A 23,063-nucleotide genomic window follows, 5' to 3' on the forward strand; every position below is an offset into this window, starting at 1 on the left:
ACTTGAACTAAGGGGTCAAGCCGGAAAAACAAACCCACATCTTAATCCACCCTCCACCAGATTTATACTTATATTTAATGCAGTCAGACAAGGAAACCGCCAAACCCAGACTCATCTGTTAGATTGCAGGAGTAGAGAAGCATGATTGGTCACTCCAGAGAACACGTCTCGACTGCTCTAGAGTCCAGTGTTAGCGTACGTTACAGCACTGCGTTGACTCTTGACATTCTGCTTGGTGATATGAGGCTGCGATGGAGCTGCTTGGCCATGGAAACCCAGTCCACGAAGCTCTCTACGCACTGTTCTTGAGCTAATAAACAAAGTGGAAGCTAATTCCCAATCATTTCCAATTAACAGCTGAAGGGTATGAGAGCAATTGTGTGACTTGCAAATGTGACAAAACAACCAAAAACTAAGAATTTTTAATCTCAGAGTTAGAAACTATAACAGGCAGCAACATGTAACTAAATAAAACATCAAGCATACTGAACGTCAACCTCTCGAGACAGCCTGAATCCCTTCTACTAACACGTCCTTGAACGAGACACTGAATCCCAGTCACTTCCTGAGGCTCAGTCTGAGCCTCTGACCTGTATTCTGACCTTCCTGCTGAGGGGCAAAGTGAAAGAGCAGCAGGACACATATATAAATAAACTATGTGAAAGATACTGCTGATATTCTGAGTGATCATAGACTGGGAGAGTGGGACGGTAGGTCGGATGAGGAGACAAACTGGCACCGCAGCTGACAACAAAAAGAGGGTAACTAATGGTGCTGCTGTTTCTTTGTAATCTGCTACCATGTCAATCGTTGAAGACAGAAATAAATTTACATTATAAAGAATCTTATTGTTTGCCATTCGAGTGTCTGCACTGTGCGTGATTCTTAATTCTCCACAGAATACAGAATAAAAACGTTCTTTGTACATTTCCATCATAGCGACCAGCCATGCAAACAGATGTGAGATTTGGATTTTTATCACTCGCCCAGCCCTGCCTGTCGGACAGATGCAGCGATAGACTTTCTCATGAAAGTCGTAAGGCGTTCATTCTGTAGAAAGTAAATTGATTTGCCTGGGGAAAGGTGAAGGAAGAAAATAGGCACGCCACTCAACAATAGGCTCAGCATTTCTTGTGTCTCAGATTTCCATGAACTGTTCCAAGCCTGGCAGATGACCAAGTCAGACACGTGAGTCTCCCAGCTCACCTGAGCTCACCAAGTGTTGCCATGCCAACAGAAGACATGGCCACATGGGTAATGTACAGACTGCACCAACCACTGGTCATACTTCACATTAAGTTTTTATAGTTCCAAAAATTCTATGGTTAAAATTCACACAGAAAAACACAACACAGAAAAAATGTTTTTGGGGAATGTGTGTAACTCTAACATTAAAGAGTTATGTGACCAGTATTCTGCCTATGATATTTCCTTAGCAGGTACTAAATTTATATCCTGAGATAAAGAGCTCATAACATATCAAACCATGATTTATTTGATAGTCACACCCTGACTTTTTTCATGGGAATTAAAAAGGTAAGTGCATTCATTCATTAACTGATCATTAGCAGGAAAGACATCAGCAATAATCTGAGAAACAATTGTTGCTGCCCACCAATTTGGGAATCCACAAGTGGGGGACATTCAAGACAACTGCCAATCTTTGTAAGAGTTTCAGACTTCCCAGCAAAATCACCCCAAGGTCAGACTGTACAATCCTTCAAAAAACCCAGCAGCTACATCTCAGACTCTATGGGCTCAATTTACCTTGCTGAATGTTGAGGTTCATGGCAGTAAAAGATTGAACAAGCAGTCTTTTTCTAATTGTACTAGAGAAAGACTTGCCTCTCAAAAAAGAAGCTGCATCTGAACAAAGCACTTCTGGAAGAATGTCTTTTGGACATCTCATCTACATCTCATACCAACTGTAAAGCACGGTGGTGAACGGGTGATGATTTGCGCTTGTTTTGCGGCAACAGGGTCTGGCCACCTTGAGATCACTGAGTTGACCATTAACTCCTGTGTTTAGTACTCTAGAGTCAATGTGAGGTCATCTGACTGACAGTTAAAGCTTTGCCTAAAGTAGGTCAAGGAACAGAAGAAAGGACAGAAATGAAGCAGCAAATATACAACAGATTGGCGGAAAAGAAAATAATCAAGGTCTTGCAATGGTCCAGTAAAGGGAGACTCAGAATATAATTACTTCAAGTTATTGCTGCTAAAGGTGGTTACACAAGTTACTGAATTGTGGGGTGCACTTGTATTATGACTGCACATCTAGTTCAAAGTAGTTGGACCATTTTGTTAAAATAAAAATGATTTAAAGGTGACTTATTATAGTCATTTACATTGTGATATTTATTTAGAGTAGCTTTGCATGATGGACAGATCAAAACCTTTAGAGGGGTCACAATAACTACCTCCTGTCTGAAAATTTGGTCACATAATATGAAGTTTTCATTGTAACAGAACAAAAACAGTAGCAGAGCAGAATTAAATACAATTTTAAACACAAGAATGAGTTCTTTAAGGTTAGCTTGATTCTTAGGATAAGACTATTTTTTGTAGTTATGCTCTAGTCTTTTCACATCACTGGCAGGCACTACAGTAGCCAGTAATGCATTCAATTAAAAAGACGTTTATTCAGCCTGTTTGAAGGAAAACATCAGATCAAAGACTTTTTTTAACGAGCACCCCATGACACACGTGTCTTCTTTACACCAAAACTGAAATTTAGTATCTTTGGCTACAGTAGCTAAGTTTTCTTAAATATAAAATAATCAGAGTATTTGATAGATGGATTAGAAAGCACAGCTGCACCATGAGAACGTTTCTGTTGCAGAGAATACTTTTTGCATCCAGATTGTTAGAAAAGTGTTTGATAATTGAGGAAAAACCTTGAGGACAACAGTGAGTGCTGTTTCTCTGTGATTCATACTGAAAGGTTATACATAGGAAGTGTAAAGAAAAACCATAGAGACACCTAATTATGCCATGTTACTGTACCATAGATGTAGATTTTCATATGCTCCAGGGAGCTACAGTATCCCCATCAGTATAATGAGAGTGTTTGACTTATCTTGAGCCAAGAGGTAAAGGTCGACTCAGGCACATTGCCCCATGAAAAATGCAAATTGAAGTGGTTACTGGTCCTAGCTCAGTAAATGAGGCAATTTGTGCTGCACGGTCCTATTATTTCCAGTTCCACAAAGAACAACCTTTGATGTGACCTAGAACAAATTTAAATGTTACCAAATATCAAACTTTGAAAGCGAGCTTGTTTAACTTTTAAGGGGGCTAGCACAAGGTCACCAGCAAATAAAAAACAAAAAAGGAGCGAGAGACACAGCGGAGGAGGAGTGACATTCTGTGGCATTAAGAAGACAGTTTAAGTGGAAGTCTTGCTGCCTTCCATCTGTTTGACCATCTCTGACCCTCAATAATTTCATGCCATTCCACTTTCTTCCCTGATAATGATGATAGATAAAAGCTTGCCATAAAAAGGGAGAGTGTCGAGTCAGAAGTCGGAGGTCTTGCAAATAAGACCTGTTTTGACCCACTTATGGTGCTACTTTACTATGAACGAGCAGAACAGAAGAAGCATGTTCCTACATTTGCACAGGAGATTATTGCAAAAGACTTTTCTTAATACTTCCCCAGGTCTAGAGCTCTTCGAATTAAGTATTGATTTTAAAAGCTGATTTGAAATTGAATGTAAATAGCCATGCGAATGGCTTTCTTTACTTTGTAGGTAATCTGTTTAAGTCAAAAAACTATTGGATACAAACAATGCATTTCCCAAAGTAAGCTCATTACTTTCCAAGTGCTTATAGTCATTTCTGTGCCTTTTCAGTCATATCGACGGAATTAAGTAATTACCGTGCACTGACATGCCACTGACATGGTAATTAAGGGATTTGATTCTATTCCCATAGATACAGCAGCCAGATATAGAAGAGGGGATCTTAATATGAAGACATTTTGACAAGTAGACACTTTGGCTGTTATGTTTTAGATGTGGGAAACAATGGGGATCATTAATGAAGACCCCGTCCCTTTATTTAGCCACACAGAGATTTTTAGGGCTTCACATCACATTCATTTTATTTCTTAAAGAAGATGTGCCACGTTGTTCTACACCAACACACTATGTGCTCTCAGCTTATCTTATTGAGGGATAACAATTCCAGAAAAGCTTGCCGAGCGTGGCTGACAGACCACTAGATGGACAGGGAGAGGAGAATTTAATTATCCCGACTGTTTAAGCCTCCTCCTCCTCTTGATCTCTCACAGAAATGTCTCGCATCCTGCCTCCGTGTGCAGGCTAGAAACGACTGAGAAATAAAGCAAAACCCACGTAGGGTTTGTGATTACCTTTGGATCGTGTGTCTGCAAGTGTGAAATTGCTGTCATGCTTGGCTGGAGCACCTGCTCAGATTCAGGTTTCTTAAATGTTTGAAATTACATCAATAAAAGTCAGAAGAAGCTGTTGACATTGTGGGGAAATGTTTTTGTTCAACTATGTAAAAAGAACTGTAGCAGTTTTCCCCAGGCCCCATTTAGACTTTGATTCGTTTTCAGTTATATTACATTTGCTACTTTAATAAGTTTGAAGAACTTACTTAGAACTTTTTATGCATTTATCATGTAATTTCAAAGATCTGCCCACTTAAGAATCAAAGTGCGGGCTGCATTGTGGTCTATGATGTAAATGAGTTTGACATCCTTAAATTAATAGCATTAGTAGATCCTACCACCCGAGAAAATGTTCAGCCAATCATTGAATATGTTCTAAAAAGCAACACCTTTTGTCTCATCTTAGACTCACCGAGTAGCTAAATGGGCCTCACAAAATGGAAGAATGTTTGGTTCATCATCATTAATTTTGATAATAAAAACAGACGAGTGTTCATCCGGTCCTCTTTGTTGCCCTCTATGTTGAAATTGCCAAAATGTAAAAATAGATTAACACATATTTATTCAGGGCTACCTTCAGGGATGAAGTGCGATCATAAAGTTCCACAACTCTGGCCATAAATATCAAAAACCGTCACTGATTTAAATGCTCCTTAAAGATCATCTCCTTTGGCAACACTCCAATGTTTTCAGTGTGCTGCTATTTTTGAATCAGAGGAACTCCTGTTCTACCCCACTGCCCTTGTGGGTGATGCATGCTTTATCTCCTCCTCATTTCAAAATGATGACCCTTCAAAAGAATGAATGAATTAAAGGCAGGCAAATCTGGTGAGTTGGGTGATAAGCACAGACTGAGTTGTCGAGGCCAAAAAAAATATTCATTTTAATTGTATGTTAAATGTGCTGTCAGTAGGCACATTATGACATGTACAAGTGATGAGCTTGTTTACAGCATAACTGACTCCGGTGACAGTTTAAACTCTGACCTGATGCCCTAAAACTCCTGTGGCTTAAGTGTTTTCGGTGATCCTCCACATAAAAATCAGAACAGTCTGAACCATAAGCTGATGCTTGCTCTTTGCACATATGGTATATGGACTGATAACCTCACCAGAGACACAGAGCTTTGGGAAGCCAGGCCAACAAACAGCGAAGAAGCCAGCTGCTGTTTCTCTTGTTCAGGCTCTGGGGTCGGTGTCTGAGTTGGAGTTTGGCTGTGCAAACTGTCGCCTTCGCCCTGCCGGCCGGAGACTGAATGGGACTGGGAACCTCAACCTGTGCAGCTTCTCTACAGGTTCTCTCTGGGCCAGATAGCCCTCCTTCCCCCACACCCTCTTTATGCCATCCAGCTTCAAAGCTGAAGAGCTGAAACAAAACAGCAAGTCTTCAGTGTGAATTCAACACTAAAACTAGGAACTTGATTACACCAACAAATGCATGCATGTGGTGTCCACATACCCTCCTTTTGTGTGAGAGGTCAGCGCTATCCCCTGACAGACCCGAGCTCATGGACAACAGTGTAGGAGACTGTCTGTCAGTGATGCTGCAGGAGGACATGCTGATAGGCAGAGAAAGGCCATAGGGCTCCAGGCTCAAGGCTGAGATAGACAACAAAGTCAGAACAAATCCAAACAAGATGCCGAATGTGCTGCCAAGATATTTATCTACATTTTACCTTTTGACTGATCTAATTCCTCCTGCCGTTGGTGGGGAGGTTTGTATGGAGCAGCGCCGGCAGCCAACGCCTCTGACACAAATCTGTCAAGAAATGACAGCGAGGAATCCACCTAAAAACAATCAAACAGTCACGCAAAATTGCCGCAGGACTGAAGACGTTGCGCCTGAGTGCTCTGTGTGCTTTGCTCAGCTACACAAAAACATATAATTACTAATTTATGTGTTTAAAATAAAATTCTTGGCCAAAAGAAGAGAGATTGGTTTTCTTGCTCTCTAAATGAATGAAAGTGAGTCCGATACTGAATGAAGTTCTCTGGAGAGCTCCGCCCTTCAGACTTCTCCAGACATGTTACAGGTTTGATTACTCATAAAATGAATAATGTGATTACGGTAAAGGCTGTCATCAATCTAATCAATTTTGCACCCTGAGGGGTGTTTCCATAAAGTGTTTGCAGGTTTTCACAACCGTCAACTAACCTGCTTTTACTGTGAAAAGAGCTACAGAGTTAATATTTAAATGTTATTAATGTGGCCGGGTTCTCTGCTCACTGCAAACAAGTTAAAACACGTTACCTCCAGAGTCTCTGGTTTGGCACCTCGTGGCAACCACCCTGGCTCTTAGTTCAGGGTCTTGGCTGAGGTACTGCAACTCATGCGCCCTTTGTCTCAGCACTGTATCCAAGGAGCTGCTGTATGTCTCAGAAACCTCCTGAGTTACAGAAGCATCAGCACCACCTTTGCAGAGTTTGGTCATGGCCATGAGGACCCAGCTCTTGGTTTCACTGCTGCTGTTTTTCATGTCCAAAAGTTTGGCTAGCAGGCTCAGGACTTCAGCAGGTTTCAAGATCCTCCCTCAAATGAGAGTATTCCCCAAGCACCTGGGAATTACAGAGAGTAAGTAAAGGTTTAGCATATGTAGCCCTGGCTGTATAAGTAGCTCATTATTTAAATTTGTTCATTAATATTGATAGTTAATTGCAAATGTTTAATGTGTTCAAGAATGTATACAAATGCCTGCAAAGTATGTGATGTGTGTCAGTTAAATGCACAACCTTTTTATTTGTATTTTGAGGTTTATGTCATTATTTTTGATATGGTATTGATATGTACTACAGCTCCAGTGAACCCTGAAGTAGTCTCAGGTAGAGGGGTGGGAGTAAGTGGGGAGCCGTGTGCACTCTGCAGGAAGCGAGAGAGACGAGAGCTGAACAGTGTCGAGTGAACGCAGAGTTCATAGAAGGGCGACACGCATTTTCGGGTTGACGGATAGTTAACTGGAGTCGAGAACTGTTGTACCCTACTGTGAGGTAAATGTGAATTTTGTCTGACACTTGAACCCAATGTTATTGTGTAAAACAGGCTAACCGCGACTAGCCGCTAGCGTAGCCTAGCATATTCGCTAAGCTCTTGTTCTGCTCTGTTTTTATTTATTAAGCTAATGCTAAGATTGAATGTTAACGCGTGTGAACTGGCATTTAGCGGGGTTGTGTGATTCAGTAGGAGGAGACGGACGTCTTGCTGGCGTGTCAGAGAGGCCCCTTCTGCTGGTGTGCTGAAGTTATGTGTTCACGTGGGAGCACGTGGAAAGGACGACTGTGAGTGCTGCTGCCATGGCCTGCTGGTAGCCGTGACCCAGTTTCCCCGCTATCCCCTTGAACTGCCTGGAGGTGTGAGTACTGTTGTTTGCACGTGCTTTTATTTTTTACTGCTTGGCAACAAGTGAAGCGACCATATTGTTTTAGGTCCCAACGCACCCGAGCCACGACTCAGGCCTGCAACGAGGGGTTTGCTAGCAGAAAGACTGTAGCACTTGAGGTGTGTGGTGTGTGTGTTGGTGAGAGCGCGTGAGGGCCCACAATATTATTTGATTATTTTGTTTCTGTTGAGGTAGATACCTTACCATTGTTTAACAAACTTTATTGATTTTACTTATTTCCTTTGTGTTGTTAATTCAGCATTCACTAAAGTGGAGTTAACTTTATAATTGACCTGCTTGTGTGTGATTTATTTCCATATAGTGTAGTTTATTGCATATTTAATACCATAAGCACGACACAGGAAATCATTCCTGCCTGTGGCCATCTCCCTGTACAACGCATCCACTTAACACACTGTTTGCTGCTACAGCTACACATGTTTCTTTTCCAAATATTTATTTATAAGTGACTTATGTATGTATGTATATGTATATATTGTACTATTCTTAGTTAGCGTATTGTCTGTCTTGTCTTAATGTTGGTTTAAAATGGAGCACTGTAACAAAAAATAATTCCCCCCAGGGATCAATAAAGTATTCTGATTCTGATTAAAAAGGGAGTATCAATAGGAAAGTAACAACAGGAACCCAGGGCCCCTCTCAATAGAACGTGGGATGGGTGTTACACATAAATATTAATGAAGTTCTGTAGAATGCTTTTAGTTGCAACAAAGGAAAGCTGTAAACTTGTTGTTGTCTCTCTCTTTTAAACTAGTGTCACCTTCTGTAGTGATACCCAAAGCAAGTAGTTTCTCCACCTATTTCTAAAGAACAGTTCCTGGTTATGATCCTATTTTCATACAGCACTGTGCAAAAGTCTTGAGCTGGCTCAAGACTTTTGCAGTCTTGGTTGATTTACCAGTTTTCACTTTCATGCTCAGATGTTTCTCAGATTCAGAGACATTCAAAGCATCTGTGGTGGCTTTCTGAAGAGGATACGCTGTTGGTGATTCTTCAGGAAGAAACACAAGATGTAACTACAATTTCTGCTGCACACATTAGATTTGTATACAAGTAATATATAAAAATTGGTTTCTCACTCCTGGTTAAATCTCACTGTTCATGAGATAAAAAAAAATAAAAAGCCTAAACTATATATTTTCATAATTAATGATGTTTAAGAGATAAAGCTCTTACCACCCCAAAACATTTACTACAGAAACATAAAACAGCACTGAACTTTAAACAGCTTGAATTTACCAGTTTTCAGAGTTGCTTTAATGAAGGTCTCGCTGCCATTAGAGGAGTCACTGTTTAAATCTGCATCAGGTGGAGCTGTGAAAAGAAGACAACAAAGTTCAACACGTCTTCTTTGCATACCAAGCACAACAAGAGGAGGACATGCAGTTAATAACTCAAAGCACAAGGTTTATTACCTGGTAATAATTGTACTGGTCCATTTGTAACATTTTCAGTGTTGGCATCATTAAAGTTGTTCATAAATGGTTTTGTGTCTAGAGGAATTAAAATGTTGTCATTAATCAGTCCTGGTGAATTTTTTGTGTTGGATTTTTGTGTCAGAAGGGTTACAAATGTTCATACCTCCTCTGGTGTTTGCAGCTGGACCATCTGTTGGTGATTCTTCAGTAAGAAAGAGAAGTTGGTCCACACATTAGAAAAATTATATATTCGAATAGTTAATTGCTTCAATTTGGAGCTCAACTTCATACTCTGCTGCAAGTATTTTAAACAGTTTTTCATTCTTAGGAAAAATTTAATTTGCAGTTTATTTTAATCCCAAAATTGGAAAAATCTTTTTGCATAGAAGTTAAAATCAAGTTAAACACTGCAGACATGATTAAGTTGCTTAAATAAATAGAGCTCAATAACATAGAATACAGTATGATCACATTAGGATTAAAAACAAGTGTTAAAAAACAATCTGAAAGCAAATGAAGTAAAATAAGTATGGATTAAAAATATGAAGTGATAATATAATACTATATAACTAAGGTAAGTATTCAAAGACATTTAAAAGATATTAGTGCACAGTCTGTTAGTCAGTTGTAACGTCAGCTTGTGAATGATTGTGAACGAATAAAGTATCTGCAGCCAGTAAAACTAATCAAACCAAGTATGAGCCCGTACACTCACAACAGGAGCATTTTTAAAACACACCAGTTTTTACTGTTGTTCACTGACAGTTCTGCTGCCCTTAAATGCAGCACTGTTTAGATCTGCATCACTGGGGTCTATACAGTGAAAGCACTTCTAAAGTGACAGAAAGAGGATGTTTTAGAGTTTAATACCTGTTAATTTTCCTGCTGCCTCTGTGATGACTTCAGGGTTTCTAAGAATTGCTGTGCTGTAGCTGTAATCTTCATAAAACGGTGAACGGTCTAGAATGGGGTTTTTTTGTTGTTGTTTTTTTTGGGGGGGGGGGGGTTTAAACTGTGTGGTTTAAATACATTTTTCATATATTCAAATTTAGTTTTTTTGATCATTTACCTGATTCTGTCTTATTGTCCAGTTTCTCAGAGTCAGAGACATTCAAAGCATCTATGAGGTTTTCAGATGGATGTGCTGTTGGTGATTCTGCAGAAGGAACGTAGAAGATGTCACTGGATGATTGGACACACAATTTATCATAATTGTAGAAGAAACTTGCTGGTTTATTACAAACAGCAAGCGATCTTTATGTCATATCGTGTGTAATTTAAAATCACATAATTCACCAGTTTTTGTGTCTCCAGTTATTAGGTGATCGTAAATGTATCGTTTGCAGAAATATAAATGAATTTGTTAACGTCAGTTCTAAAACATTCAGCCGTCTCTTAAATATCTTAGCAGAGACACTCTGACACTCAAATGGTTTCTTACCAGCTTTCAAATATGTGTCTAAAGTTTCATCAGAGAGAGCTTTTCCAGCATCATGCGGCTCACCTGGTGTTGGTAACACCGTGGAATCAAAGAGGAAATCCAGTACAATGAGTATAGTGTGAAATAAGATTTGTGTGTACAATGAATGAGTACCAATATTAACCTGCTAATAAATTCATTGGTGCTTCTGTAACATTTTCTGGGTCGATTTCAGTCAGGTTGTCACTTTGGTAATCTGGGTGAGGTGATATCCAGTCTGCAGAAAAGAAACATGATCAGCATAACCATAAATGTTTTTAAATGAATCCAGATACACTATTATACTGTATATGTGGCCAAAGTTTCAAATCCTTTTGAGCCAAAATGGAAATAAGCACAAAAGATCGCATTTAAGGTTTAACTGAGTGGGAAATGCAATTATTCAACCATTTTTATTTGTGTTCTGAAGTGATGTGGCAATACTGATAGCAAGCACAGCAGACATTTTCTTACCACTTTCCACTGTAGTAACAGTAACATTTCTGAAGGAGTCGCTGTTGTTGTCTAAGGCTACACTCAGCAGGCCTGGAGGGAAAAAGAGGACATTTACAATTCTGCAGCATTTTCAGTTGTGACACAAAAAACAAATGATCGTGGCTGCGCTGACTGTTGTTGAAGTTCAGCACTTCTCACCTGCTGATGATTGGGACCTCTCACCTGCTGGGACCTCTGTGACATTTTCTTCTTTGGTATTGTTGAAGGCGTCTTGACTGTGGTTTGGATAAAAAGAACCAAAATCTAGGAAATAAAAGATGTTGAGTTTGATGCTTTTTCTTAGTCAAATATTAGTCTGCCAAACAAGACTTCTTATCGCTCAGAGTGGTAACTAACCTAATTTTATATTTGTGCCACTAACATTCAAAACATTAGTTGTGTTATCAGCTGGACGTGGTGTCGGTGATTCTGTGAAGAAGAAAAAAAGAGACATAAATTGCTACCCTTATCTCAGAGCAGTTACGAAGCACACACCATCCATAACATCCACCCATACAGACATACATATATACTTTGCAACTTGTTGTTTTCTGTGTTGTTTTATTAGCTATTAATTTTAACCCTGTGAGGTCTAAGTCATCATCAGTGATCACCCTGACTCTGACTCTAACTCTAAACAATCAGAAGATGGATGAATGGATGAACAGTTGTCGATCAGGCTAATGGACACCTCTATGACCAGTGTGTTGGGAACTTATCTTTAAGATCAACATGACTGAAACTAAGAGACTAAATAAAATAGAGACAAATCCAGACAATCAAAGAGTTTAAATTAAAATCTAAATAACAGTCTTAAATCTTGTTTCTGTAGGAGAATGGCTTCTGTGCTTTTAAAATCTCGGCATTAATCATGCCTTTGACCAGTCTGATTTGTGAGGAGAGACGTGAAAAGATTTTACTTTGTGGTAAAACAACTAGAACTGTGAATGTTACACTGCTTAATATCATAGTGGATAAACAAGTGATTTTTAACTACTACTGAAATCGAATATAGAGTGAACAAAAGCAACTGAACACTCTTCAGGTCAGCCAACACTGTTTTTTTAATAATCACACAGCTTCTCATATCATGTTTGCGGTCCTTGGTCCACTGGCTCATTGTGGCATTATTCCTACCTCTCCATGCGTAAATTTGACGACTACTTCCTTCAGTAATCTTGTTTTTCATGTCACTGGAACAACAGGTGGAGCAGGGTGGACCAGGTGGACCAGGAAGACCTTTATGTACACAGATTATTAAAAATATGATGTGCAGAACAGACCAAATTAACAATACTGCTAATATAGACTCTTTAATATTAACCCAATTATATTTATATAGTGAAAAGTCAAAACATAAGTCATCTCAGAGTATTTTTACACTGTAAGGCTAAGACTTCACGTGGTGGGTGGGTGGGGGCTCTGATTCTATATTCATTTTGAATGTTACCAGCCAAAGAAGCTGTTATCAGTTATTGCCACTTTCATAAATATCACTGGATGCATAAATATGAGGTGAGTGACTTTAACATGAAGAAAGATCAGCCTGGGCCACACTTATGAAGAGCACACATCAGCCTTGACTGGTTGGGTTAAAGGGAGAGAGGAGAAAATAGGTCAAGGAGACAATTAAAACAAAGAAGGTTGGCTGAGTCAGAAATGTTCAGCTCCAGAGCCAGAGACCTCTGCTGAAAGCACAGGGAGGTAATGGCATGCAATGTTCATGGCCCTTTGAAGTCTGTGGAGTAAAAGAGAGAAGAGTAGAGGAAAGGTGCTCGATGCGTCATGGGAGGTTCCTCTGACGCAGCAGCATAACTAAGTGATGGTTCAGGGTCACCTGATTCAGCCCTAACTACAGGCTTTATCAAAAATGACCGTTTTAAAACTAATCTTAAAAGTAGAGATGGTGTCTGCCTCACAAACCCAAACTGGGAGCTGGTTTCAAATGAGAGCAGCATGATATCTGAAGGCTCTGCCTCCCACTGAAATGCTGAAAATGTGAGGATCAGAAGTAAGTCTGCCCTCTGGTGCTATCTACAGAATATGGTACCATGAGATCTATAACATGTGTCAGAGTGTGATTAAGCAGGACTGCAATTCGGTTCTAGATTTAACAGGAAACAAATGAAAGGGCCTTATTATGACAGAAATATCACCTCTCTCTACTCCCTGTAAGTACTCTTGCTGCAGAGTTTTAGAACAGCTGCATCCTGTTATAAGGTGTAAGGTAAGTACAGAAGTCTGGCACAGAAGTAACAAAAACAATAAAAGAAAAAGGAATGCTGTGATGTGGGCTACCCTATTAACTGTTCATATAAGACTGTTTTAACCTTAGTAATGACTTGTGATGCCTCAAATGTATTCAGTTCAGTTACATTTTATTTTTATCGTATTAAACCACAACAACCAACGACCACAATAAAGGTGCTTTATATTGTAAGGTAAAGATGCTACAATAACAGAGAAAAAGCCACAAAAATCAGGTGATATGAGCAAGCACTTGGGGACAGTGGGAAAGAAAAACTACTACCGGGGAGTGGCAGCCTCTGCCATGACTGGTTTGGGAGTGAGTGAAGGGAAACAGGACACAAGACATATTAAAGGTGTGTTTTTTGATGGAAATTAGAACACTGGGGTTTTCAGGTAGCCCTAGTGAGCTGTATGGGCAGAGATTACCCTCATTAACATTTGATGCACACCCAGTTATTTTGTTCTGGAAGCAGGCCTGAAAAATGACAAAAGCTACTCAGTTTAGAAAAGAGAAGTAAGGATTAGCCCTACTTAGCATAAATTTAACACATCACAAAAAGACTGAAGAGTTGAAGGAAGGAAAAGGAACCAATAACAGTTAACAGTCTTTTAAGGTAATGTCAGGCTCCCTGAGTATTCATCAAGAGCTTCATGTTAGTTCAAAAACCTAAATTTCTTCAGAATCTCAGATTAATCTCAGAGTTTAAGCCATGCAGAGTTGGTAAAAAGATACAGTGAATGAGTGAAAGTTAAAAAAAAACAAAAAAACATTGCCCACACTGCAATTTTCAGTTTCAAAACAACAAAAATACTATAATTTGGGCTAATCAGTGCTAATCAGTGCAGCAAACACTTATCCCACTGCAGTAAACAGCTATGTGGCAGCTAAATACAAGTTTCTTGCAGACAGTGAGTGGGATGCTCGTGTTGTGCAATCACAGCAGGAACAATGAAAGACTGTTTGAAATGCACGAGAAGCTTCTGTTCTGCAAATTTGGTTGTTTTCATACAGCTTTTCGCTGAATGGGAGAGGAGATGGGTTCTCAGATTTCTTAGACATATAAAAGTTCTCACCTTTTCTACCTCGTCTCCCCTCTGGCCCCGGTGGACCTGGGGGTCCAGGTGAACCAGGTTTACCTGACAGAACAAAAACACTTTGTAATGCAGTAGGAATTTAGCATAATTTGAGTAAATTTACTCAGTAAATTTAAATTTCAGTTTTTACCTGGGGGTCCAGGTGGGCCTGGAAAGAAAAAAACAATTCACATATTTAAAAAAAAACAACAACAACAACTATGGGCAGTAAATACGCAAATGAAAACAGTGGAGATGCATGTTTTTATGATGTGCACCTGTTAAACAAATTCCTTTGGAGCTCCTGCACATGTCTGTGAAGGCTTTGACCTGAAATAAAGAAAAAGACAGGCATGAGGAAAGTTTTGATTTAGGTGTAAGTTAACCACATATAGGGCCATTTGAGTTAGGCCCTGTTAACACAGAAAGGACAGGGTGTTTTCTAAAGGTCTATATTTTAATCTTTTGCCATGTTCAGTGTTTATTCCCAAAATCCAGCAAAAGAATCATTCTCGTTAACAGAGCTGAAGCAGTTAGAGTATAACAACAACAACAACTAAAATTCCCTAAAATTTTCTCACTTCTTAAATGTCTGCTGTTCTTTTAATCTTTAGGCTTTAGATGAAACAAACTGAAAGTGAAGATTAATTGTTAATAAAAACAATGATACTGCCCCCGGCTCCCTCACAAAATATACAGTAGCACGGCTTTGAAGAAATGCCAGTTTTGTAGTGGAAGAAAGTGGAGCCGAGGGAGGAGCAGTCACTCTTCACAGCACAAAGTACTTTTCCAGGAAGCACTCAAGACTAGAAATTTGTTAATGGTTACAACAGACTCCTGGATTTCTTAGATTGCAAGGAGATGCCTCACGTGATCGTATTAAAGACACCAAACTGTGGAAAAATAAAAAAATTCAGTTTTTGTCATAATAGAGTAAACAACTTTTAGCATTAGTATTCACAGTCCTACAGAAACATCCAAGCATGCTGATGTCTTACAGGAACCATAGAGTATGTCATGAGCATCAGCATATCCTTCTGATCTTCGCTTTGCATTGGATCTTCTTCCTGGTTTCTCCTGCGGCGGTGGAGCTTCCTGAACTCTCGGGCCTCTCCGGGGTCGATGGGCAGGATTCCCGTCCGCAACCTGCAGCTCTCTGTCAGCTCCTGCATCTGGGACTCCAGCCTAAACAGCTCATCTGCCAACTCTTTCTGCCGAAACAGCAGAAACACTAAACCTGCCGTGCTCAGGAGCAGCAGCACGCACATCCCCACCAGCAACACTTTCCACATGGGAGAAACAACACTTCCCTCTTTCATGTTTGTGCCCCGTTCCTTGGTCCTCGCTGCACAGTGATCCGGGCTGTGTAATTCAGAAGCACATACAGCACATTTCTGAACACCTGCCAGCAGATGACACGTCAGAGAGAAACCACAGTAGAGCAGTTGGAGAGGAATAAACATGTCAAAATCTGCCTGGAACTACAGCGAGAGAGAGAGACACGTGATGCATTGCATAATAACAAACATCTGCAAGACTGCTGAAATCTGTAGGCTTGCATGATTTAAATGCAGCTAATGGACATATTTCCAGAATGACACATCCTCCAGACAGCATAGGGCTTCCCATCATTCTGGTGCCTGTTTTCCTCAGCATTTTCACTAGCTTGTCCTACTCAAAATTACATGGAAGTGGAATAAATAAGCTTCGAACAAGGGACACATTGTTGGGATCTACAAAAGAACTTTCAGAGAGCTTTCAGCAAATGTCTGCGAGTGTGCGGATGTACATGTGTGGGTGTCAGAATATCCTTTTTATGAAAGGGTTTTGTTTTTTTCTATTCATTGCAATATGAATTTCGAAATTGAAAGTTTCGTAAATAGTCAATGTTACATTTTTTTTGATTGATTTTTGATTTGCTGCTTTTTCGGGGGTGGGGGGAAGAGGTCATTGTAGCTTCTGTTGCTAATTTCAGAGCAAGACCAACACATCCACCCCTAGATGTGTGGCCAGTATCTTTAAACAGGGCATACCAGCTATTCACAGGTACCAAGCATGAAAGCCAGCTCATTCACAAAAGCTTTCCATGAACAGTGTTTTTTCCTTTCAACTTTGCAACTATGATTTCTTACACTGGACTAACTAACATGCAATCAATCAATCGCTTTGACAGCACTTTTAGATTAAATTATTAAAACTGAGCTTTTAAGAATATAATTATGACATTTTTTAATTCTTCTTTTCCCTTTCTGAACTCCTGAGTAAGTCCTTGTCTCCTTTGACACAGGTCAGTCTGACCCAGCTAATTAATTTCCCTTTCAAAAGCCTCCCGGGTTGATGAATTGGACAGTGGGGTTTCTCTGGGTGCAACAAAGCTAAATGTGAAGTAAGCCCATCTAAACACTAATGCAGAGCACAACCAGTGAAAGCCTTGCAGGTTCTCCATTCTTATGAATAAAAAGCACCTCCTTTGTTCTGCTGGAAACTGCTTTGTGGTTCAGATATGCACTGCTGTGTCTCAGGTTCACTCCTCTGCCATGGTGCTTGTAACCCTCAAGTGACCACGTCTCCAGGCAACTGTTAAAGTGAAAGCTCAGCCAAAGGATTTATAAACACTTGAAACACTGGATTTATTTGCACAAAGGATGCTGGTCACCTTTAAAACCAGTAGAGGAAGTACTGCACCTCTTCAAATTATACTCTAAGTTGGACTGGAGCAGGAGAGCAAAGAGAAGTAAGTAGAATTATTCAACCTTTTTTGTTACAAAGATTTATGAAGCAAACCTCTCACATAGACTGTTAATTTTTTTAAATTTAGATTTTATATATATATATATATATATATATATATATATATATATATATATATATATATATATATATATATATATATATATATATATATATATTGTATTTGGACCTTGAATTGAGACACTGTGTTTGATATTAGACTTTAATATTAAATCAGTTTCTGCGTCTGGCATCTTGCTTATTTAGTCTATTTATTTATAATGAGCTCACATTTCGCTGCTCATCAGTGTCCTTCTGATGCAGTCTGACAGCAGCAAATTCATGTTGTTCAATTTTCTGCAGCACAGTGATGAAAAACTTAAGATACATGACAAAATACTGTAATTGTAAAATAACTATAAAGGTATAAATAGTTTAGAAAATATCAAAGACAATAAGTAAGATAAGGGCTAATGACCCTCTAATTGTAAGATAACAGAGATCATCATGAAAAAAAATCATAATGATGTCTGTAATTACTGTATATTTGATGCTAACTACTTCAGTAATACAAACAGTTAATGATAAAGGTTGATGTGGGTGTATTTTGATTTGAATGTGGCTCAGTGCTAGAGAAATGCAGAGGATGCTGCCGGTAGAGGAGCTCATCGCTGGCCCCATGGTGGCTGATAGAGCGTCAGAAGTCACTGCTGTCCTGCTACTTCTGCTGCTGTTGCTGTTGCTTTTCACCACCTGGAGACAAAGAAAACAGTCACACATACCAGGTAGGCACTAATATATATATATATATATATATATATATATATATATATATATATATATATATATAAATATATATATATGTATATATATATATATATATATTTATATATATATTTATATATATATATATATATTTATATATATATATATATATATATATATATATATATATATATATATATATATATATATATATATATATAAATGGTAAATGGCCTGTATTTGTATAGCGCTTTACTCAGTCCCTAAGGACCCCAAAGCGCTTTACACTACATTCAGTCATTCACCCATTCACACACACATTCACACACTGGCAATGGCAAGCTACATTGTAGCCACAGCTGCCCTGGGGCGCACTGACAGAGTGCGCCCCAGGGAGCCTTTAATTAATATGGTATATAAATACTTATAGTTAGTACAGTAATTACAGTAATTACACTCTAAATACACTTCAAATTACAATTAAAAAATCTTTACCTTATTTATCAAATCCTATTATTCATCCTAAATATCTCTCTATAAGGAACATATTATTCCATTATATCAACATTATATCAATATGAGTGTGTGTGTATACTATACATATATATATATATATACAGTGGGGCAAAAAAGTATTTAGTCAGCCACCGATTGTGCAAGTTCCCCCACTTAAACTGATGACAGAGGTCAGTAATTTGCACCAGAGGTACACTTCAACTGTGAGAGACAGAATGTGAAAAAAAAATCCATGAATTCACATGGTAGGATTTGTAAAGAATTTATTCGTAAATTAGGGTGGAAAATAAGTATTTGGTCACCTCAAACAAGGAAAATCTCTGGCTCTCACAGACCTGTAACGTCTTCTGTAAGAAGCTTTTCTGTCCCCCACTCGTTACCTGTATGAATGGCACCTGTTTGAACTCATCATCTGTTTAAAAGACACCTGTCCACAGCCTCAAACAGTCAGATTCCAAACTCCGCCATGGCCAAGACCAAAGAGCTTTCGAAGGACACCAGGAAAAGTATTGTAGACCTGCACCAGACTGGGAAGAGTGAATCTACAATAGGCAAGCAGCTTGGTGTGAAAAAATCAACTGTGGGAGCAATCATCAGAAAATGGAAGACATACAAGACCACTGATAATCTCCCTCGATCTGGGGCTCCACGCAAGATCTCATCCCGTGGGGTCAAAATGATCATGAGAACGGTGAGCAAAGATCCCAGAACCACACGGGGGGACCTGGTGAATGACCTGCAGAGAGCTGGGACCAAAGTAACAAAGGTCACCATCAGTAACACACTACAACGGCAGGGAATCAAATCCCGCAGTGCCAGACGTGTTCCGCTGCTGAAGCCAGTGCATGTCCAGGCCCGTCTGAAGTTTGCCAGAGAGCACATGGATGATACAGCAGCTATAAATACTAACTATAAATATGTAACTATAAATATATAAATGTACTAACTATAAATACTTATAGTTAGTACAGTAATTACAGTAATTACACTCTAAATACACTTCAAATTGCAATTAAAAAATCTTTACCTTATTTATCAAATCCTATTATTCATCCTAAATAACTCTATGTATATATATATATATATATATATATATATATATATATATATGTGTATGTATATATATATATATATACATACACATAGAGTTATATATACTATATACTATAAGTATTTATATACCATATTAATTAAAGGCTCCAAAGTGTCTTTTTATATCATTTAGCCATCCACTGCGAAGGAATCAGATACAGAGTAAAGTCAGCAAGCATCTAATGACAAAGAAAGGGAAACCCTCATATACACAGAAGGTCTGCATCAATGACAAAACAAGGTTTACTCAACCATCACAGAACGTGTTCCTTGTCTATTAAAACGATCACAAACAGTCTCTGTTTTGCAGCTCCAGGTGCAAATTCCTGTATACTGATGAAAATGGTTCATGCAGAAGTCAAATAACAGTTACACACAGAACAAAGAGTGCCGTCCTTACTTGCCACTCTCCTATATACTAAGATCAGAGCCTGGCAGCTATCCCAAAAAAATACACTATCTTTCTCAAATTAAACTCAACAGACAAGGTTCTTGCTAATTTGCAGTAGAAGTGGGAGTCTACTATCATAACCTATTTCTCTCTGTCAGGCCCTTCCTTCTTAGCAGGACTCGGTCCCATTCTCTCCTACAGCAGGTTCATCTGGTCTGGGATTGGAACAGCGTGTAACTACTACAACAACAAATATGGGAGCATTGTGCGGGTGTGGATAAACGGAGAGGAGACCCTGATTTTGAGCAGGCAAGTGGGTTGTTTTTTTTGTTTTTGTTTTTTAGAGTAAACCGAACTTGTTTTACAGTAAATTTTCAGATAAAGGTAAAGCCTGGTTTCTTCTGCAGGTCCTCTGAAGTGTACCACGTTTTGAGGAGTGCCCACTACACCTCCAGATTTGGGAGCAAAAAAGGACTCGAGTGCATCGGCATGTACGGAAATGGTATCATTTTCAACAGTGATGTCCTGCTTTGGAAAAAAGTGAGAACATATTTTTCTAAAGGTGAGCGATTACCACACACTGACAGCACATACTGTGGTTAGACTATTGCTTTCTTGAACTGTGGAGCTACTGAATGTTACTGTGCAGCTCTGACTGGACCCAGCCTGCAGAGGACCGTAGGAATCTGTGTGAGCTCCACAGCCAAACACCTGGACAACTTACAGGATATGACTGACCCCTCTGGACATGTGGATACTCTCAGTCTCCTGAGAGCCATCATTTTGGACATCTCCAACAGGCTGTTCCTAGGAGTGCCGTTAAATGGTCAATTGCGTGTTTACTGCACATAGATTCCTAAAACCGCATACTATCTGCAAGAAATTGTGACGCATGAGCTCTGGCGCTGCATCTATTGATTTTTTGTTGTTGTTGTTGTTGTTCTTTTTAATAATTCAGAGAAAGAATTCTTGATGAAAATTCACAACTACTTTGAGACCTGGCAGACAGTTCTAATAAAACCAGATATATTCTTCAAGGTTGGATGGCTGTACAACAAGCATAAGAGAGCAGCGTAAGACACCTCATCTCACAGTAAGTCAGTATTGTGGTTTGCGATTTCTTCAACCTAATGTTTGTGTTGCTTTTTGTGCCAACAGACAGGAGCTGCAAGATGCGATGGAGAGCCTGCTTGAAGTTAAGAAAAAGATGATTCATGAAGCCGAGAAACTGGACGACGAGCTCGACTTTGCAACAGAGCTCATCTTTGCCCAGGTCGGTCTCTTTGGAGGGATTTTTGTCGTCCCCCCAATTGTCTTTTCTTATTCCCGTCTGTTGTGTTTAACAGAACTACGGAGAGCTATCAGCAGATAATGTCAGGCAGTGTGTGCTAGAGATGGTAATCGCAGCCCCCGACACACTTTCCATCAGCCTCTACTTCATGCTGATGCTGCTGAAACAGAGCCCGGACATAGAGCTGCAGCTAGTGGAGGAGATGAACACCGTCTTGAGTTAGTGCAGCTTTACAGTGTTTCCAATATTCCATATTCACAGTTTCACTCTGGTGAGTAGAAGTATTCTGACACATCTTTCATTTTCAGATGAAAAAGACGTGGAAAATATCGATTACCAAAGTCTGAAAGTGATGGAGAGCTTCATCAACGAGTCTTTGAGGTTTCATCCTGTGGTCGATTTCACAATGAGGAAAGCTCTGGAGGACAACGACATCGCAGGTACAAAAATCAAGAAAGGCACCAACATCATTCTCAACATTGGCCTCATGCACAAAACCGAATTCTTCCCCAAGCCTAAAGAGTTCAACCTCACGAACTTTGAAAAAACGGTAAGTGAGCAGAGTGTAGTTCAGCAATAAATGTTTAATGGTTTAAACTAAAAAAAAAAAACATGCACACACACACACACACACACACACACATTTGAGTCTTTGCTTTCTCTCTTTGGCAGGTACCCAGTCGTTACTTCCAGCCCTTTGGCTGCGGGCCTCGTTCCTGTGTGGGCAAACACATCGCCATGGTGATGATGAAGGCCATCCTGGTCACTCTCCTGTCTCGGTACACTGTGTGTCCTCGTCAAGGCTGCACGTTCAACAGCATCAAGCAGACCAACAACCTGTCACAGCAGCCAGTGAAAGACGAGCACATCCTGGCCATGCGCTTCATCCCACGAATGACATAACCCCACAATATCAAGCTGCGAAACATAACGGCGCTTTTTACACTTCAGATGAAAACATCTTGAAATGGGTTTAAAGGCCTTAATGAAGTCCTGTACTAGGAAATACTCACAGTAAATTTGTATTAACAGCACATGTACTCCAAATTAAACTTTACTAATCTTTAACAAAGTACACTTGTTAAGTATAGATTTCTGATTAATGTTTTGACAGTGTACACAGCTCATACATTTAATAAAGATGCATTTACAATGATTGAAATAACTGAAGAAAAAAATCACATGCAGAGGAGCAATGGTTCTGTATTTACATTAGTTTTATTTGTATTATGTTTTCAGTTTGATATCAGTTTCTTCTCATCTCATTTAGCATCTGTTGTTTTGTAAGTGGGTCACCCAAACATTACATTACTACAGGAGCTGCTCAGCTACAGAATCTCACGCTATGAAGCTTTCTCAAAATTTCTCAAACTACAGTAAACTGTTGCAATGGTGGCACAGTGATTGGTCCTGAGTTCAACTCCACCACCTGGCTTGGGCATGATCTCTCCGGGTACTCAGTGTAGTCTCATTTTTGGCTGTGTTGACAAATTTGGTCAAATTAACTTGAGACCTTTTACTCTGTGGTTTTGTAATTACCCAACATTATGCCTGATTTTTAAAAAAGGTTTTTTAGTTTATATAACTAAAAATAAAGCTATAGAAAAAGTACATTATGGCTAAGAACAATAACCCTTTTCATGAATGATTTACCGTAAATAAAATCTGCATTTACTTTGCCTTTGTGGGTATTTCTATGTTATATAATCAGTGTAGAAATATGCTATAATGCTGTATATACTTCAGCTTCATCATGCAAACAACTTCACATA

The 23,063-nt window shown here is 39.2% G+C and overlaps 2 protein-coding genes across 2 annotated transcripts; one reads left to right on the forward strand and one right to left on the reverse strand.

Annotated features, from left to right (window-relative positions):
- Nucleotides 1–6,933: 6,933 nt before the first annotated feature.
- LOC113026640 (uncharacterized) lies at nucleotides 6,934–16,909 on the reverse strand. The gene is made up of 16 exons (XM_026175657.1): nucleotides 15,505–16,909; nucleotides 14,785–14,836; nucleotides 14,658–14,675; nucleotides 14,507–14,569; nucleotides 12,320–12,421; nucleotides 11,540–11,611; nucleotides 11,342–11,446; nucleotides 11,162–11,233; nucleotides 10,833–10,925; nucleotides 10,298–10,384; nucleotides 10,099–10,188; nucleotides 9,392–9,430; nucleotides 9,226–9,303; nucleotides 9,050–9,124; nucleotides 8,709–8,801; nucleotides 6,934–6,971 (listed from the first exon to the last, which is right to left on the reverse strand). The coding sequence occupies exons 1-16, from the start codon at nucleotides 15,967–15,969 to the stop codon at nucleotides 6,934–6,936; spliced, it is 1,542 nt and encodes a 513-aa protein (XP_026031442.1). The 5' UTR covers nucleotides 15,970–16,909.
- A 267-nt stretch (nucleotides 16,910–17,176) lies between these two features.
- Nucleotides 17,177–22,970, forward strand: LOC113026644 (brain aromatase-like). Its single transcript, XM_026175661.1, has 10 exons — nucleotides 17,177–17,240; nucleotides 17,864–18,021; nucleotides 20,159–20,309; nucleotides 20,408–20,562; nucleotides 20,650–20,826; nucleotides 20,959–21,073; nucleotides 21,159–21,273; nucleotides 21,347–21,509; nucleotides 21,600–21,841; nucleotides 21,964–22,970. The coding sequence occupies exons 2-10, from the start codon at nucleotides 17,874–17,876 to the stop codon at nucleotides 22,192–22,194; spliced, it is 1,497 nt and encodes a 498-aa protein (XP_026031446.1). The 5' UTR covers nucleotides 17,177–17,240; nucleotides 17,864–17,873; the 3' UTR covers nucleotides 22,195–22,970.
- The last annotated feature ends 93 nt before the right edge of the window (nucleotides 22,971–23,063 follow it).

The sequence above is a fragment of the Astatotilapia calliptera genome, chromosome 7 (genome assembly GCF_900246225.1).
Source record: "Astatotilapia calliptera chromosome 7, fAstCal1.2, whole genome shotgun sequence".
NCBI lineage: Eukaryota > Metazoa > Chordata > Actinopteri > Cichliformes > Cichlidae > Astatotilapia > Astatotilapia calliptera.

What these genes read in the sequence shown, in the direction of transcription:
- LOC113026640 (XM_026175657.1), bottom strand. Translation starts at nt 15,969, where the DNA reads ATGTTTATTCCTCTCCAACTGCTCTACTGTGGTTTCTCTCTGACGTGT. An exon ending in TGGCACAAATATAAAATTAG is followed by an intron (nt 11,447 to 11,539) that starts GTTAGTTACCAC and finishes TTTATTTCCTAG; the next exon opens with ATTTTGGTTCTTTTTATCCA. An exon ending in ACCAGTACAATTATTACCAG is followed by an intron (nt 9,125 to 9,225) that starts GTAATAAACCTT and finishes TTCTTTTCACAG; the next exon opens with CTCCACCTGATGCAGATTTA.
- LOC113026644 (XM_026175661.1), top strand. Translation starts at nt 17,874, where the DNA reads ATGCAGAGGATGCTGCCGGTAGAGGAGCTCATCGCTGGCCCCATGGTG. An exon ending in AAAACAGTCACACATACCAG is followed by an intron (nt 18,022 to 20,158) that starts GTAGGCACTAAT and finishes TCTCTCTGTCAG; the next exon opens with GCCCTTCCTTCTTAGCAGGA. An exon ending in AACAAGCATAAGAGAGCAGC is followed by an intron (nt 21,074 to 21,158) that starts GTAAGACACCTC and finishes TTGTGCCAACAG; the next exon opens with ACAGGAGCTGCAAGATGCGA.